At 37.2% G+C, this 17,529-nt stretch overlaps 2 protein-coding genes across 6 annotated transcripts; one reads left to right on the top strand and one right to left on the bottom strand.

The window, feature by feature from the left end:
* The first annotated feature begins 6,458 nt into the window (after nt 1–6,458).
* Nucleotides 6,459–9,173, top strand: LOC131430369 (transcription initiation factor TFIID subunit 6-like). Of its 2 annotated transcripts, none has more exons than XM_058595292.1 (4): nt 6,459–7,520; nt 7,586–8,031; nt 8,091–8,392; nt 8,861–9,173. In XM_058595292.1, exons 1-4 carry the CDS (start codon nt 6,660–6,662, stop codon nt 9,070–9,072), a joined length of 1,821 nt encoding a protein of 606 aa, XP_058451275.1. In that variant the 5' UTR covers nt 6,459–6,659; the 3' UTR covers nt 9,073–9,173. The 2 variants fall into 2 exon arrangements, with proteins under 2 accessions (XP_058451275.1, XP_058451273.1); XM_058595290.1 differs by having other exon boundaries at nt 6,460–7,520; nt 8,849–9,173.
* A 3,503-nt stretch (nt 9,174–12,676) lies between these two features.
* LOC131430362 (protein-lysine N-methyltransferase EEF2KMT) lies at nt 12,677–15,080 on the bottom strand. 4 transcript variants are annotated; one of them, XM_058595279.1, is made up of 5 exons: nt 14,659–15,080; nt 14,235–14,368; nt 13,796–14,032; nt 12,912–13,731; nt 12,677–12,852 (listed from the first exon to the last, which is right to left on the bottom strand). In XM_058595279.1, exons 3-5 carry the CDS (start codon nt 13,898–13,900, stop codon nt 12,734–12,736), a joined length of 1,044 nt encoding a protein of 347 aa, XP_058451262.1. In that variant the 5' UTR covers nt 13,901–14,032; nt 14,235–14,368; nt 14,659–15,080; the 3' UTR covers nt 12,677–12,733. The 4 variants fall into 4 exon arrangements, with proteins under 4 accessions (XP_058451262.1, XP_058451263.1, XP_058451264.1 ...); XM_058595280.1 differs by having other exon boundaries at nt 14,235–14,365; XM_058595281.1 differs by lacking the exon at nt 14,235–14,368.
* Between the last annotated feature and the right edge of the window lie 2,449 nt (nt 15,081–17,529).

The following is a 17,529-nucleotide window of genomic DNA, read 5'->3' as shown; positions in this document are numbered from 1 at the left end:
GTGTGGTTTCCGATTCTATACAAAATTTATGTGACACACATTTCATACGAAACTGTATTCCTAATTTGTGTTCTTATATATCATTGACACTACGTTCACACAAAAGAATTAAAACTAACTCACAGTCTACTTCTAGGTCTAGGTTCCATAAAAACATAGTTTTATTCTATCAATAACCCTGATCCAATGAGTTTGTTAATGGTATACTTTTTCTGATCCACAGCAAAAAAGCGCCGTATCAAATTGGAATAGTCATAGTACAATTCTATATTAAAGTTAGCATTTTTAAATGTTCTACCAGAGTTGATGAAAGTTTGATAATAACGTCTGCTTTGTTTTGCTGTTGGTTAAAAAGGACAAGTTTGGTTTTTGTATTCGAGTAAGTGATAGTAGTGTTTCCAACGTATAGCAAATTTGATATTTATACAGGATTTTGAAAAATTTAGTTCAAGTCTGTATATCTGTTCTCTGTGGTTTAAGGCTTGAGTCGGGCATTTCTACCTATTGTTTTTGCTGCACACCCAAGCAACCAGAAGTTCCACAATTACTTAAAAAGTCAACTTTCTTGCTGCTTAAAAGTACACGCGGAACTTTTGAGAACTTGAAAGTACAGATCAAGTTCCGCGTGAACTTTCTAGATGCTTAAGAAAACACGTGGCAATTTTTGACAGTTCAAAGTACAGAACAAGTTCCGCGTGAACTTTCTCGCTGCTTAAGAGTGCACGTGGTACTTTTAGCAACTTGAAAGTACAGAACAAGTTCCGCGTGAACTTTTTCGCTGCATAGAAGCTGAACAATGTATTCTAGAAGCAGAACAATGTATTCTAGAAGCAGCTTAGAATGCTATTGATTAACTTTGAGAGCTGCTTAAGCCAAATCAGTCCCTTTTATCCGAACTTTTGGTTAGTTGGGCAGTTTTTTTAGGAAATAGGTTAGTTGATCAATGATATACAGGGTTGCGCGAAGGAACTTGACACATTTTGTTCTCCAGTTACACTATAACAAGGCAGGGAGAAACCGATCACGGCATCCGAAAATACAAGAATGAAGGTTTATTTTCGTCTACTAGTGTTCCATTATGGAGCACTCGAGTGTTACTCGCCGCGTTGTCATTTATAACTCATTTTTGTAAAAGCAGTCGTACGTTACAACTATTCGCGAACTTAAAAAACATTTTTAATTAAAGCTGAAAATGCCGGTGCCTTCGCGTAATACTATGAAGCTGTAGGTAAATATTTTTGTGAAAACAGGTTCTGTGACCAAAATAAAATTCCCGGGCCACGCCCGGACTATCCGGACACCAGAAAAATTGCTTTCCTAAAATTTCTCGTCGTTCTTTCCATCGAATGGTCAAGAAAGATTGGCTGTTTCATCCATATCTAGCAGATGAAACCGGAGGGTAATGGATCTCATTTATCGTTCACGTACAAGATGCTCGAAATACAGGGCAGCGATGAGATTGCTCTTAGCGACATAATGATGAGCGACGAAGCCGACATCCACCAGAGAGTAAAATGTAGATGGCAGCCTTTCTGGCGTCCAGCTGCCGCAGCGCATAGACCTCAAATGAGACATCCGTATCCACCAGGATTTTTCAACATTGAAATTTTTGAAATTTTCACCGAAGGTGGCGTCTATGTTTCTCCAACTTGGATTTGACAGACGTCATTGAAACAATTTTGGTAGCCGTCTGGTGCCCATGGCTTCTTAGGTAGCCAAAAGGCCGTGTGGGTATACCTTCATTGTGCTATTTTACGCTGCCGTGTTCAGGTTTTCCCTCCCTTTGGTTTGGTTCCAGCAGACCCTGTCAGCTTGGAGCGAAATCAAGCTTCAGTTCAGCAACTTCATCGCACGGCAACACATTCAACATATCATGTCAATTATGTGGGTGTGCAGTGCTGCTATTTTAGCGCGCCCAAATTTGACATTTCTCTCCCCTACTTTTATGTACGAAATACTCGCAAAAAAAGGATGTTGACAATGATTTGTTCGGAAAAGGTGAGAGCTGGATATCTAGCCAACCGTCTGGGGGGAAATCTGCCCGCCGAGTACAAGTGGGAAACATCAAATGAAGTCGAATAAAAAAAAAGAAAAATGAAGAAAGAGAGAAATAAACAAGACACATACGGCGAGATAATGGCGCGATTTCGCCTGAACAATTTTGACAGCAGCCGGAATGCAGCCAGTCTTCTGACGGTTGCCAGAATTCCTCACAAGCGGGTCAATTCCGGCAAAAATGGCTGGTAGACATAGCCAACCGTCTGGGCGAAAATCTGCCCGCCGAGTACAAGTGGGCGATCTTTGGTTCAACGGGAGGCCAACATGGGATCTCGTTTGCCGATTTTGAAACAGACCGTTGAACCGACGACACGACCAGACACTCCGAAGAAAAATCAGATTAAAAAGTGTCTGTGAACGATTCACCGCCAGTTACCACAAATATAGCGACCCCTTGTTAATCATAGAAAAAAATATTTCCAGCAACCCTTTTATGGTTGCTACAAACTCGTTACCAAGAAACCTTTTTTGAAACACAAATAAACAAAAACAAACTTTTCTTCAATTAGAATTAAAAGTTTTCATCGGGTTTCGCTCGCAACTTTTGGCAATATCATAAAATAGGTAAGTGAAAAACTCGGTTGTTTGATATGGATCGAGATTGCATTAATAAAAAGTATAAATAGTAAAAGAACATTTTTTCTTTGGATTTTTGCATCATTGCAGAAAGCACATTTAACAAGTCGTACGGAGTGCAGGCGACGACCATGGCAAACCACACAGTTTTTTTTCGGATATGTAGCAATACTTCATATCCACGCAACAGCTACCCAATCCGCTGAAAATCAGGATTTAAGAACTCATTTTCAAGTATAAAACACCATAGACCCAAGACGATTACGAATTTCTGAATGATTTTCAAACTCCTGCATATGATACACATTTTGTAAATAGGACTGAAATTATTCGCAAAATCACATTAAAGTACGAAAACCAAACGGAAACACTATGGCACAAACAACCAGATTCAAAAATTAATATGAGAATAAAGTAAAAAGTAGGATCTCACAGCCTTGTTGAAGATCACGATCAATTTAACATTCCAATCGCTATAGAACCAAACTGTTTCCATCGTTAATTCGTTCACGACGGCCTGGATCGAATTATAGGATATATTTAGCCAAGCTCGCTCCTTGAACTTAGGCGTATGCGCTTTGGAATTCCGCTTAGTATAACGGCGTACTATTCGTAGTTGCTCTGCTTTGCCTAAAGACGTGAGCGACTGGCTCTCGATCGATACGAACGGAAGCATTACGCTCCTCTGTACGATTAGCTCGGTTATTAATTGCAGAACGAGTACTATCGCTATCCTTCACAATACGGCCACAACGACCGCTATTAGGGGCAATCGGTCGGTATGATTCACGATATTAAAGTTGTCAAAACAATTTGCCTTATTGTTATTGTTTTCATTATAATAAGGTTTATTTATCCTCGGTTTTATTCATCTGGTCTATTATTGATGTGAAAACTACCTTACAGTTCTTTGTGTTTTTTATTTTATTAAGTGACTATAACAAAAATTTCCCGGCATACAGATTTTTCCAACTCTGCTCGGTGAACGAGATGGAACCTACTATTTCTTTCATACCGAAGTATGTGATCTATAATATAGGAAAAAAATAGAGTTCAGCTCCGTACTTTCATTTCGTACGTGGTAATTCAAAGCTAATACCTTTTTTATAACTCTGGGCCTCGTGTTAATCCGATCAAATTTTATACCACCCAATCTCCTTCCGATTCACAGAACTCACATATTGTTTTCCTTCTAAGAATTTCGTTTAATATATTGTAATGAAACAACATACGTAACCATGGATAACTGTTATTTAAAATCAACAGTTTTCGTACTTTGTTGCCAGTTTCAATATTTTTTCAATCAATTCCGTTTTGACATTACCGGTTACTGAGGGGTAGTTAAATTTGCGATACAGTTTTCATAAACGAGTGGCAGGTCGTGTCGTCGGTTGAACCGAATGCCATTTTTTCGTTCAACCGTTTGTTGAACCATTTTTAATATGAGGAGTTGGAGCCCCGTTGGACTAGTTTTACTGGAAAATTTCTGAAGTTTTTCCACTCATTTTTTTAAACTAACACTACATACCAGTACAATACTTTAACTTCATGTAGAATAACAACAAATTTTCTTTCTATATGAAGGTATCATTTATTTTTCACCCTATTTTTGCAAGAGAAAAAACACCAAAACGACCCAGCAAACTGAACGAATATTTCGTGCAGTATGTCGTTCAATAAGCGCTCAAAGACCAACAAATAGAACCGCTTGAAATATACACTGAGCTAAATTTTCTTTTTCACATTATATGATATTCTAATGATTTTGCACTATTAGCATTTCCAATAATAGTTACAAGATGTGTTCAACATCATGTCAAATATATGAGATAATCTTATGAAACATAAAACTCTTCTTAACGTTATATTTACAGGATTTCCATATAACGAATGAAATTTCCAGTCTGAGTCAAATTTATTGGCGCGTCTTATAACCATTACTAGATATCCGTACAACATACATTGAAACAATTTATGAAGCGCATATTATATTCACTTCGAATTTATTTAGATAGGTTCATATATACCATATGACTAGTTTTATAAAATTTATTTATATATATATATATATATATATATATATATATATATATATATATATATATATATATATATATATATATATATATATATATATATATATATATATATATAACTTTCAATAGAGCTCATACGAATAGCAGATAATCGCCAACTACTACTTTTCTTTGAGGATTCAAGCTTTACTAGTATTCCGTTCGGTAAGGGAGCACCTCATGAAGAAAGAGAAGTGAGATCCCGAGACTGAAAATAAAAAAAATGAATCTTACTAGACAGATAGAGTAATGAAATGTACCGGATATATATTTCATGGTCCGTTAACGCATATCCTTGAACGAAGTTGGATGAGCTGTCTTGACAGCAATTTAAAATTACATTGAGATGCAGAACCTCCTGAAGAAATGGTCTGGAGCAGTTGATGAATATCGAGGACACAACTATTCACGACTTTCATTGGATTTCCATATAAATTATATGGGATATTTTCATAACTTTCATTATGATAACGTCCATTTAGATTTGACGTACACATTAAATAAAGATTATATGTTTCCATATAATTTCTATGAATTATATTCTGCATATGATTCATATGACAAATCTAATGAATATAAATAAGATTTTCATTTCAGTGACTTTCAGCAAATCAAAGGGGCCTTGTCAGAGTGAATCTCGCTTAAAGTTTGAGAGAGTCCCTTTGATTTGCTTCATGTATGTTTCCCGCTTTTGATCAGCCAATGTCAGTCACCAGTTCGTCTCAGTTTCTCGTGCTCACTCTGTCTGCAGCAGAGATGCCAGATATTTTCAGAGAAAATCTGTATTACCCTGTATAAAAAATCTGTATTTATCTGTATTCACTAATGAAATGAAATTTCTACAATGAAATGATGTTGAACGCTATCTCAACAGATTATGGTTAAAGAATAAGATTTTCAATGAGCATTTATTTTTCATATCTTCTTAGTTCACAAAAATATGTAAAGACGAAATTTAATATGAATGTTTTTTCAACCACAATCAAATTTCAATTCCATATACTTTTCTAGATTTACAAGTTGACATAATATGCAACTTCAAGTCATGTCATACAACTCTCAGGCCGCAGACAGAATAAACACGAAAAGCTGAATCGAGCTGGTGGATGGCATTAGCAGACCAAAAGAGGTATATGCTTCCCTCTTTTGGTCTGCTAATGTCAACAAGCCCTGCTAATTCAGCAAGCCAAAGGGGCCCTGTTATCTGCTCAGCCTTCCATCTGACAAGGTCCTTCAATTTACTGTATGTGCATTACTCGCTTTGGTCAGTACCAAGTTTGGCTCTGCTTTCTCGTGCTCACTCTGTCTAAATGTTTTTTTTTTGTGTTGGTCATCAAATATCTGCACACCGTTTTTTACTTCAATTTGTGATTTGCCCGTTGATTAATAAACTTTCATCTCGTCACTGCAATCATGTACTAAAGGATAGCTCAGACAAAAACAACTTTTTTTCCTAAATTCTTGTGAAATCTGTATAAATCTGTATTAAATTTAGGGAATCTGTATAAAATCTGTATTCTGTATTAGATCTGTATGAGGTTGTGAAAATCTGTATAATACAGATAAATCTGTATAAATGGCATCTCTGCTCTGCAGCCTTAGGCCATGGTCTGACAGCCAAGCCTATGCGGGAGTAGTTGACAGTTAACTGTTGCCTAAATGCTGTCAAAATCCAGACTACTGCTAGATAGTTTATCAAGCGGGTTTGGTGAATATTTACTTCGTGCTGCAGAATCCAACTATCATTTGGTGAATATGTTGATAATTGAGACGCTTGCACTTGATGTGCATAAGTGGACGTGACGTTCATAGAAAGTTAAACAACATTAATTGATGTTGATTACAATTGTATACTCCGGTGCAGTCGGATGATTAATGTATATTTACAACAGCCCTTTTATTATTTTGTTCTGTTATTGGTGAAGTTTCAATGATTGTGTCTCTGTTACGATGAGTGAAACAGATAAAACCATGTACGGCACAACGTTGTCGCTAGAATCAATAAAGGTAATTGCAGAAAGCATAGGCGTTGGTAGCCTTCCGGATGATGCAGCAAAGGAATTGGCGGATGATGTTTCGCTTAAGCTGAAACAAATTGTCCAAGATGCTGCCAAGTTTATGCACCATTCAAAACGTATGAAAATGTCTATTGCCGATATAGATCATTCGCTGAAGGTGCGTAACATTGAACCACAATACGGCTTTGTTTCACCGGATTTTATTCCGTTCCGTTTCGCATCCGGTGGTGGTCGTGAATTACATTTCATTGAGGAGAAAGAAATCGATTTGTCGGACGTTATACAAACACCTCCACCGAAGATCCCTCTGGATATAACGCTAAGAGCTCACTGGCTTTGCGTTGACGGAGTTCAACCGACGATCCCGGAAAATCCTCCTCCACTTTCGAAGGATGTACAAGCATTAGATTCCGTGAACCCTGTTCACAAGCTCGATAAAGCGCATATAAAAGATACTACCGGGAAACCGGCTATTTGGAAAGCACAGAAATTAAAGAACGTTGAAACGGTACACGTGAAACAACTAGCGACCCACGAACTATCGGTTGAACAGCAGTTGTACTACAAGGAAATAACAGAAGCTTGCGTTGGTTCAGATGAAGCCAGGAGGGCAGAAGCACTTACGTCACTGGCATGTGATCCAGGGTTGCATGAAATGTTACCGAGAATGTGTACATTTATCGCCGAGGGCGTCAAAGTTAATGTCGTGCAGAACAATCTTGCCTTGCTCATATATCTCATGAGAATGGTGCGAGCACTGCTAGACAATCCAGCGTTGTATTTAGAAAAATATGTAAGATGTCTGCAAACAACTTTGCATAACTATAGCAACATGTTACATTTTTCATTTAATTACAGCTTCATGAAATGATTCCATCTGTTTCGACGTGTATTGTTTCTAGGCAGCTTTGCATGCGTCCTGAGCTCGACAATCACTGGGCCTTGCGGGATTTCGCTGCTCGTTTGATGGCCCAGATTTGCAAGAATTTCAATACGTCCACAAACAATCTGCAGACACGAGTCACTAGACTTTTTAGCTCTGCTCTGCAGAATGATAAAACTCCTCTCTCATCGTTGTATGGTGCGTTAGAGGGTTTATCGGAACTCGGCACGGAAGTAATAAAAGTTTTTATAATTCCGCGATTGAAATTTATTTCCGAGCGAGTAGAAGTACATCTTCAAGGAAGTAACATCAGCGCTACCGATAAAATTGCGGCTGGTCATATCCGAGCTATGCTACAGAAAGTCTGCTCGCCCGTTCTTAAAACAGTTCGCAATCCTCCGGATGTGGTGGAAGAATTTAAGTGAGTTTTGTTTTGTTTGTTTGAAAATTATTCGGTATTCATGTTTTATTCGATCGTAGAAAGGATTATGGGTTTCTTGGCCCCACACTGCATCAAGGTGTGATCAAAGCACGCACGGCTCCTCCCCCTACTCCTACCTGTTCAAGCGCCAGCAGCTCTGCTGCAAATGTCACCATAGTAACCACTACCTCAAGCACACCTGCTAGACCTCAAACCCCACTTATCACCGGTACGGGAAGCAAACCGTCCACAAGTTCAAACATCCAGAGGCAATCCTCTACTAGTGGGCAGTCATCCGGCGGACAGCAGCAGAAGTACGTCATAGTTACTCAACGACAGCAAACTCCTTCGCCGTCGCAAGGTAAGGTTTTGAAACATTTTATCAGTAGATTGTTCGAACACTAATCATTGTATTTAATCAGCTGAGTTGTAGTGTAGTGTTGTTAAATAATCAAAATAGTACTATTGTGACATAATTTTTTTACTCTTCGTATCTGTTTAAAAGAGGTACTGATCGAAATTTTTACATACTATTATTTTTGAAACGTTGAAGAGTTTATTCCAATATGTTTGCACGGAAAACGCAAATGAAAGTATAACGAGCCGTTATTATACTTTCAATTAATATGTTTCAATTTTTGACATTCTACAAAGAAACAGTTGACACGCTTAGTTACAGAACAGAAAACGCACTAACTCTGAAGCATGCCAAGGAATGGTTGAAGTAGTATTTTCTATGATTTATTTACTTGAAAGAAACCAATGATTCAAATGCAGCTGTTTTTTCTCTTTCTTCCAAACCAAAACCAATCCAAAGATGATTTTGTAGGTATCATACAGCAAAGTCAACGCCCTGCCGGAAGTTCTGTGCAGCCCGGATTCATCAAACTGGAACCGAATACGCAGAAGGTAGTGCTGCAGCAGGGACCAGCGGCCAACGTGATTACCAAGCCACTGTTTGTGAGTGCTAGTGCATCGGCTAGTAGTAACTCACAACCTCCTCCCACGCTAGAACTAGACGATCTGTCGCACTTGGCGTAGGTCCAAAGTGGTCAAAGTGATGTTTGTGTTTCGTATTTTTGTACGATTAGCTCTAGAAATTTTATTCTTGTGGCAGAATATAACGATGTAATGAGACGAAACGAAGTTATTTATCCGAACTTCAGATTCAAGAGATGGATGTTTTATGGCACACTGTCGGAGGTTATGATTTGATTCTGATTTGTCAAGATGAAAAGGTAAAAAAACTAAATTCAACAAAGGTCAAATAATGGAATAACATGAAATTTGATTGCCTATTTCTAATTTGTAAGACTACCGTTTGGAGTAGTTTTGAGGCAAGGTTAGAATTTATTTTACGTTTTTTACTACTGTGGACAAAATATAGTGGTCATTTATTCTTTCAAATATATTTCTTCTCCCTCAAAGTAATCCCTCCGGCCCCAATACACCTCACCCGAAGTTTTTTCCAATTCAATGACAGTTGTTAAAGTCAATTTCTGAAATAGCATACAATGCGCGTAGCGATGCACGTCGGTTGTCTCCAATTGACTCAAAACGGTTTCCCCGAAGCGGTCTATTGAGTTTACTGAGTATCCAGAAGTCACACGGAGCTAAATCAGGCGAAAACAGTGGTTGTGGAACGTTATGGGTTGAATTTTTGCCGAAAAATCACAAAGAATCAATGCAGTATGCGACGGTGCATTATCGTGGTGCAATACCAAGAGTTTTCGGCCCGTAAGTCCGACCTATTTTTACGAATAGCTTTGCACAAAAGACGCATAACACTCAAATAGTATTACTTGTTTACAGTTTGGCCGGTCGGAAGGGATTCGGAGTGCACCACCCCTCCATAATCAAAGAAATGGCCGTTCTAAACATAATTCGTCGTCATCGTGTTTTCGATCCTTTTTGGACAACCTGTATCAATCAAAAACACTTGCTTGCGGCATACAATTATCACCGAAGGGCTTTAGCCACATTCTGAACGTTTTGGCACGAGAAATTCGATTCCGCACAAAAAATTTAATGGAATTCACTCATTGTGAAAATTACTGATTACATTTTTAATACTTCTGAAGGATAGATGTATAATAAACACTCATGAATATTTTGACGTGACACTTTGCACAGATGTCACTGACAGTCATACCAACTTGAAAACCTCCCGAAATATATTCAAATTTAAAAGTCTTACTTCTTTTTGCCCACAGTAGTACTTCACCGCTTTAAGTTACCGCTATAACACTTTTAACATACTTTACCCTATAATTCCGGATGCAGATGAAATTTGGAAATTTTGTATGAGACCACGAGACCTTTCATTTGAACCCAAGTATGTTAAAATAGGTCACGCCATCTCTGAGAAAAATGAGGAAGTAATTAACAAAGGTTAATTTTTACACTATCACCTTGTAATTCAGGAGCCGGAAGTCGGATCGAATTAAAATTCAGGAACATTATATGGGACAATTATACATTTCATTTGAAGTTTGTGAGAATTGGCTCAGCCGTTACAAACATACACACACATTAACACAAATTTTACGTACTTGAAGAACTGAGTCGAATGGTATGTTATTCGACCCTCCGGACCTCGGATCAAAAATCGATTTTCACAGTGATTGCATAACCTTTTTATGTCCTTCCAAGGTTGGTGGGCTTGACGGTATTGCAAACATCATCAGATACAATCAATTAGCGTTACAATTGGATAAAGATATGTGTTACAGTTTAATGAATAAGATATGGAACGACTTGAATAATATGTTGATTGCATTCGGGGTTGAAGAGGCCGGTAGGGCTTAACTGAGCTCTTTTCTATGTTTCATTTTCATACTACCGGCCCTTATTACCAGTGTGAAGTGAAAATTAAGCGGAGTGAACGTATCCCAATTTGGTTTCACACGATGACAACAAATGAACGGTAAATCGAGGTCATCTTCGACGTTCATTAGTGGTTTGTGTACCATAGAATACTGTGGAATGAGAGAGATAGAATATTGTAGGATAGAATAAAATAGTGACAACCAATGAGCAAACTACTGATAGCTGTCAAACGATGTTCATCCAGTTTATATTGTGAGGATGTGTCGTTTGGGACCTGATGGGTGAGATGATGTAAGAGTGAAATGTAAGAGTAAGTGCATGCAAAAACGGTAGTAAAGGCCACCGTTTCAGCTCAGGACTAACGATCAACCAATAGAAAAATATAGATATAAATTGGGTAACGGTAACCCCATTCATCTCAAATCCATTAGTCATTTCATATACGAAAACCATTAGAGTGAGACTTGTTATCTCTGTTTGATAGATTAGCTTAAAAAATAACACGAAATTTGAACCGTCTCTAAAACAGCAGTATTGAGACGAGGCAAAGATTTTCTATTCGATTTTATCACAATTCATTTATTGAAAGTCGAGTAATCGGTAAAATAGCATACTAATTTTAGTTAGAAACTATTAGAATAGAAATAGTAACTCAATGTTATGATACTTGCTTGTGGAGGTATGTATGCGCGTGTGTGCCTGTGTATGTATGTGTTTTTATGTGTACAATATACATTATACCGTGCCCTAGGGTGCGTTGTATCAAATTGGTCGTGATACATTCCGATTGTGAGTCAGTGTACACCGGATGTTCAAAAGTGCCTGAGCGGATGGTAACACTGTCAAGGATCAGCCGAAGATAACGAAATGTGAACATGCTGTAGTAATACTGATAATTTATTACATATATAGAAATACTAACATAATGTTTAAAAATATTAAAAATAAAAAACCCGTGTTAATATCATTTAAATAAAAACGCATATCCTCAGTTCTTATCCGTCAAACCATGATAAGCGGCCTTACAAATATGTCATTAAAAGACACTAATCCTTTTTTTGTGGAAATAATAATGAAATATGATAAACAACCAATATACAGAAAGTATTACAAACGACGAGAAATAATAAATTCAAGAATAGCAAGAACAACACGATACGAAACATAATGGATGTGGAGCTGGAAAATTAGAAAATAATTTTATGAACACTATCTAAGACATGAAATGGAATATTGGTAAGAACAAAAACACTAAATAAAACTAACTTTTACATTTAAGGAAACAAAATAACATGTCAGCAAAAGTACGGAGTGGAAATAAAGTACAATGATAACAGAGACACTTACAAAACACAGTTGAATAGAACCACTGGAATTAAGGTGAAACAAGATATAAACTAGGACCAAAGGTAAGAAAACCAACATAAATAAATAATAAAAACTGTTGGTTAACAATATAATTTCCTCATATTGAAAGACAAAATGACTTTTCAGTTTCTTACCGTTTTTTATTTTTAAATAAGCATTTATATTAATAGATTTTTGAACATTTTTTAAGCTTTTGGGATCAAATTGCATAAATTGTAATTTTTTTCTTTTGTTTCGATTATAGAGGTTTTAACCTTAAGGTCATTCGCCTCTTCGGGCCAGAAAAACTGTCTGACCCTATGTGCGGGGTTGGGAATCGAACCCAGGTGGGCTGCGTGAAAGGCATCGACTTACCCATTACGCTACACCCGTCCCCAAAATTGTAATTTCATATGTAGAGGTTTTTGTAAAATGCAGTAGAAAGGCAAAAAGCAATGAGAAAACAACATTCAATTTTGATAAATGGGAAATAGTACCAACATAATTCATACTACATCTCGTCCATTTATTCATAACTCCAATCTCGCGTTATTGTAAATATTCTTATTTTATCTGTTGTAGAGTCCCACTGGAAGTGCTTAGAAGGGCACACAGTCTCCTCATTTATACGATATTTGGCCATCACTAAAATTATTACAGCATTAGTAATATCTCAGTAAATCAGCACAACGATCCAATCTTACCAAGCAGTTCCAAAAAATCACTGAGAGTGTCCTGATTTCGTTCAGTGCATGAGAGAAAGAATTTGCACCTATTATTTGACAATGAAAATACGTGGTTGATTGCTGTTAGCAATGGCTGAAACAATGAATGATCGTAAACAATGTCCGTGCCAACCAACACTTCCGGCTCGATCAACTGGTGCAAATTCGATTCATTGATGTAGCTCCAATCAAGATCCATCACGACCACCAAGGAATCGCCATTATCGATTAAACAATTCACCAAAGGGTTGTCACAGTCAACTTTGGCGCCCTTGGGAAAATTTAGTTCAACGTTGTGTTTCAAGGTGCCGAGGACAGAGCTGTGACAATCGGAAAGTACCAACATCGATGGATCGCAATGTTTGGCCATAAAAATACCGGTGAGTCCAACACCCGATCCAAGTTCCAGTATGTTTTTGCCACGAAAATCTTCTGAATTGTTGAATATAAACTCGCACATGGCTTTCGAGGCTTGCCAGCTACACAATCCGGTGGTGCCTTCCGATATGAGTGCACTCGATTCTTTTAATGTAATCACACCGTTACCAGGTAATTCGTAGTGCTTAAAACTAAATCCAGCTTGGTCCGTCATTCCTGATTGACTTTCAAGTAAAAAGCAGTATTTCTCATAAATTTGATCGTGCTGCTCTACGCTCATCTTGTTCAAGTGATGAATAATGTGTTTGAGAAATGCGATCTGATACCCTAGTCTTATTGGGTACTGAATGACTAGAGAGTTGTTTACTGTGAAATTTAGTAGCTTTTCCTGATGTTCCCAACTGATGTCATCCAACAGTCCCTGTAAAAAACAGTAGTGTTCATTTGGCACTTATATACAAACAGCAGGTCTTCAAGATACTCACGTGCCAATTGATTTGATTTACGGGTGTACAAGACAGAAAGTTTTTCCTTGCTATCTCTAGGGCATCATCAACGTGCATTGTCTTATTTTTACATTTTTGAAACATTACTTCTAGCTTTTTTCGGTGCCACGTTCAACTGACCCCGACTGCAATAATCGAAACTACTTGAAGATCTGGCAGTGACGACGCATAATTTGCTTGGCACAAGCTGAAACCAGTTGGGATAGGAACACATATCTGCAAATTTATTTTGTTGTTAGTCAAAAGGGCATATCGTTGTGGTAAACTCGGTGGGATTCCAAATGTCGACGTGCCCCAAAACAATATTTAGAACTTGATTAATCGATGTTTATTTTAAGACGATTTTGTTTTCTTTGCGGTTATTAATGTAATTACAAGTGCCTCTGACCGTATGTCTTCCGTTTTTTCAAGTATTTACCTATCGCAGCTTTGCGCAAAAGCGTGGCAACATTTGCGATGCCAAAATATTTTGCCTCGAATGATTTAGTACGTATTTCTCCTCTATGTGATCTTCTGTCCGCCTGTCAATTACAGTGCTGCCGCAACAAACTCCTTGTACCAATCAAACGAAATTGGAGGGTGCATTTATATTTAAAACAAAACAGAATATTTAAAATTTGTGCAGTTAAATGTTTAACTATAAATAATTTTTGTTTTAATAATCTAGTTACTATGATTAATGAACATCAATTCAAGGTGCAATTTAGAATTTTAGATAAACTGGTTTTGGTCAATTACGCAAAAGAAGTTTTTTCCCAATCACTAGTCTTCGTGAAATAACATTACTGTATGTATAATAATGCATGCATTGAATAAACTAACGACTTTCTAATGTTACCCACCTGAAATGAGTAATGAACCGCAATATTAACACTGGCTTCATATTTTCATGCTACATTTAATAGTAGGCACGTGTTTTGACAGCTTTTGGTTTTGGTGACTTCCTTTTATCTTTTATAATTCGTACTAAACCTCTAATAACTGTTTCTGTTCAATGCACTGACATCTCTATGGTATTTTGTTCTTTATACGCTTCACTTTTACTTACTGTAACAATACTAACAATCCTGCTGTGGATAGTTCGTCAATACATACGTAACGCGTGCTGTACATTTATTTCAACAATTAAGTGTTTTGGCTTTAACTACGAACCTATATGATCATCATTTCGTTTATATGGAATACATTAAACACATAAAAATTTTTGGTTTTTGGGACTAGCCCTTTTCAAACGATTCAAATGTTACGAAATGGTTATCAAAAGTGACAATAAGCACACAGTGCGGAACAGAGATGCCATTTATATTTTTACACGCACCTACAGATTTTATACATAAGTATAGATTCATTTATAACGGCCAATAAGCCACCTCCCTCTTAGAAAAAAATGTTCAACGGTGGTCTTTCATTGGTCCAATACGTTGGATCATTGGTTCAATGAATGTCCAATCAATCGTTCAACGGGAGGCCAACACGAGACCCGGCAGACAGAGGTCCATTGTTGAACCATTTTTAATATGAGGAATTGGAGCCCCGTGGGACTAGTTTTACTAGACAATTTTCGAAGTTTTCTCCACTTATTTTTTTAAACTAACATTACATGCCTGTACAATACTCCTACTTCACGTAGAATAACAACAAATCTTTCTATATGAAGGTAACACCTCATTTTCACACTATTTTTTTCAAGAGAAAAAACAACAACAAACCGTTTCAGCAAACTGAACGGATATTTCGTGCAGTATATCGTTCAAAAAGCGTTCAACTACCAACAAAACTGATCCGCCTGCTGAGAGGGCTGTCAAGATTCATTTTGAAAAAGTAAATGAATCTGATACGAAGTATTTTTTCAGGTAGAGAGAAAATTCTCGTACCCGTTTTATATAAAAATTTGCCCCGCACCCGATGGAAATATTTTTTCCAGCCCAAAACCGTATTTGATAACAAAACCCAACCTTGTAGATTACCTAAAAAGTTCAAAAAAGGTAGACACTTCTTCACCTAAATAATCATCTTTCTGGATTTTGTAAAATACATCATATTTTATTCGTCGGCCGGACATATACTAAAATTGGAACGGGGCTACCACGTTTGGCATAAAGTCGTTTGGCATAATACCGTTTGGCATAACGCCGTTTGGCATAATGGTTATTTGGCATAATGGTTATTTGGCATAATGGTCATTTGGCATAATGGTCATTTGGCATAACAGTCATTTGGCACAACAGATGAACATGCTGCTTAATAGAAATTGTTCTAATTTAGTGCAATTTTGAAAGGTCTAATGCGGCTACGCCGCATCGTTTTTAATGACCTGGTGTCCGACCTCGCTGCCGCTCGTTCGGACTTAACTGAAGGATAGCTCCTAGCTTTGGGTAATCCGGGCAAACGCCCGAAACTAGACAGAGGTGATTTCTGCGGGGGCGCTGCCCCTCCGCAGTGGCCGGTGCTTCCGACGGCGGGTCGACCTGAATCATCTATGACGAACAGAATATTGTGCTGGCACTAAGTGAGTCCTTGCACAACATCAATCGATCGAAACACGTACGAAAATTTTCATTAGATTAAAATATTGCAAATCCAATTGTTATTATGTCAAATGGCATTATGCCAAATGACCATTATGCCAAAAGACCATTATGCCAAATAACTGTTATGCCAAATAACCATTATGCCAAACAGCGTTATGCCAAACGGTATTATGCCAAATGACCTTATGCCAAACAGGCCGCCCCCAATTGGAACGATACAGAGAAGCATTTTGAGCATTTGAAATGTAAGGTAATTTCATAGTTTGTTTTTCTTATCTCGAAAAACAGTAATTCTGAAGCAGCAAGTCGGATCAGGTTGTAATTCAATAGTATTTAATAGGACCAATTGATTTTAAGATGTTAATCTCTGAAATATCAATTCCAAGAACTTTTGACAACTTTTTGTTCTTCCGTAACACGGAACCGAGACAGGTATTGACGAAGTTGAGCTTTTGAGGCTATCAACTAACAAGTTTTGTTAACTATAAGGATTTACCAATTTTGAAGATTTTTTAAGTTTTTGCATCGTAATTTTATCTGAACGGCTGAATACAAAAAACGGATAAATGCGGCTTAGGAAATCCTGTTTGTTTAAGTATTTTTGAATGCATTAATATTATTATTATATCGTTTATTTTGACCCGCCTTCAACCTAATGATGGTCGTTAGCTGGATAACATTTTTGAATGCAAACACCGGAAAAAACATGGAGTGCAAAAACCGGAGAAGGTTTTTTAATGCAAGAAATATTTAAATACATCTTTTTAGCAAGAACAGGATAAAAAAAATGGTGAATGATAAAACTAGATAAAAATTTAGCTAATCATTTCGCCGAAAGGGTAATTTTGAATACATAACAGAATTCATTAGGGAACTGCAAATTCTGGTTATTCATAAAAAAATATCTATAGTGGTTTTCAGCTGGACATAGAATGCGACGGAATCGTCGCAGGATTGCGAAATAATGAGCGTCAGAACCACTGATGCCAGGTTTGCAGATTGGTATGTAAATTTGCAATTTTGTTTGTTAGCAAACTTTGCAATTAAGCCGACTTTTTTGCAGAGTTTCGAATTTTTTATAAACAATTGTCCATTTTAATGACATTTGCTATTACTGTAGGGTTTTCGTTTGGTTTTTTCGTCATAGTTCTAAATATTGAGGTCTAATAGGACCATTTCTAA

The sequence above is a fragment of the Malaya genurostris genome, chromosome 2, assembly GCF_030247185.1.
Source record: "Malaya genurostris strain Urasoe2022 chromosome 2, Malgen_1.1, whole genome shotgun sequence".
Lineage (NCBI taxonomy): Eukaryota > Metazoa > Arthropoda > Insecta > Diptera > Culicidae > Malaya > Malaya genurostris.
Note: the sequence above shows the minus strand (reverse complement) of the source record. Positions and strands in the feature narration are given on the sequence as shown.

Excerpts from the sequence above, each read along its gene's own strand:
- LOC131430369 (XM_058595290.1), top strand. The coding sequence starts at position 6,660 with ATGAGTGAAACAGATAAAACCATGTACGGCACAACGTTGTCGCTAGAA. Across the intron at positions 7,521-7,585 it reads CGTTGTATTTAGAAAAATAT|CTTCATGAAATGATTCCATC; the intron begins GTAAGATGTCTG and ends ATTTAATTACAG. Across the intron at positions 8,393-8,848 it reads AACTCCTTCGCCGTCGCAAG|ATGATTTTGTAGGTATCATA; the intron begins GTAAGGTTTTGA and ends ACCAATCCAAAG.
- LOC131430362 (XM_058595279.1), bottom strand. The coding sequence starts at position 13,900 with ATGTTTCAAAAATGTAAAAATAAGACAATGCACGTTGATGATGCCCTA. Across the intron at positions 13,732-13,795 it reads TAAATCAAATCAATTGGCAC|GGACTGTTGGATGACATCAG; the intron begins GTGAGTATCTTG and ends TGTTTTTTACAG. Across the intron at positions 12,853-12,911 it reads TGATTTTTTGGAACTGCTTG|TGATGGCCAAATATCGTATA; the intron begins GTAAGATTGGAT and ends TAATAATTTTAG.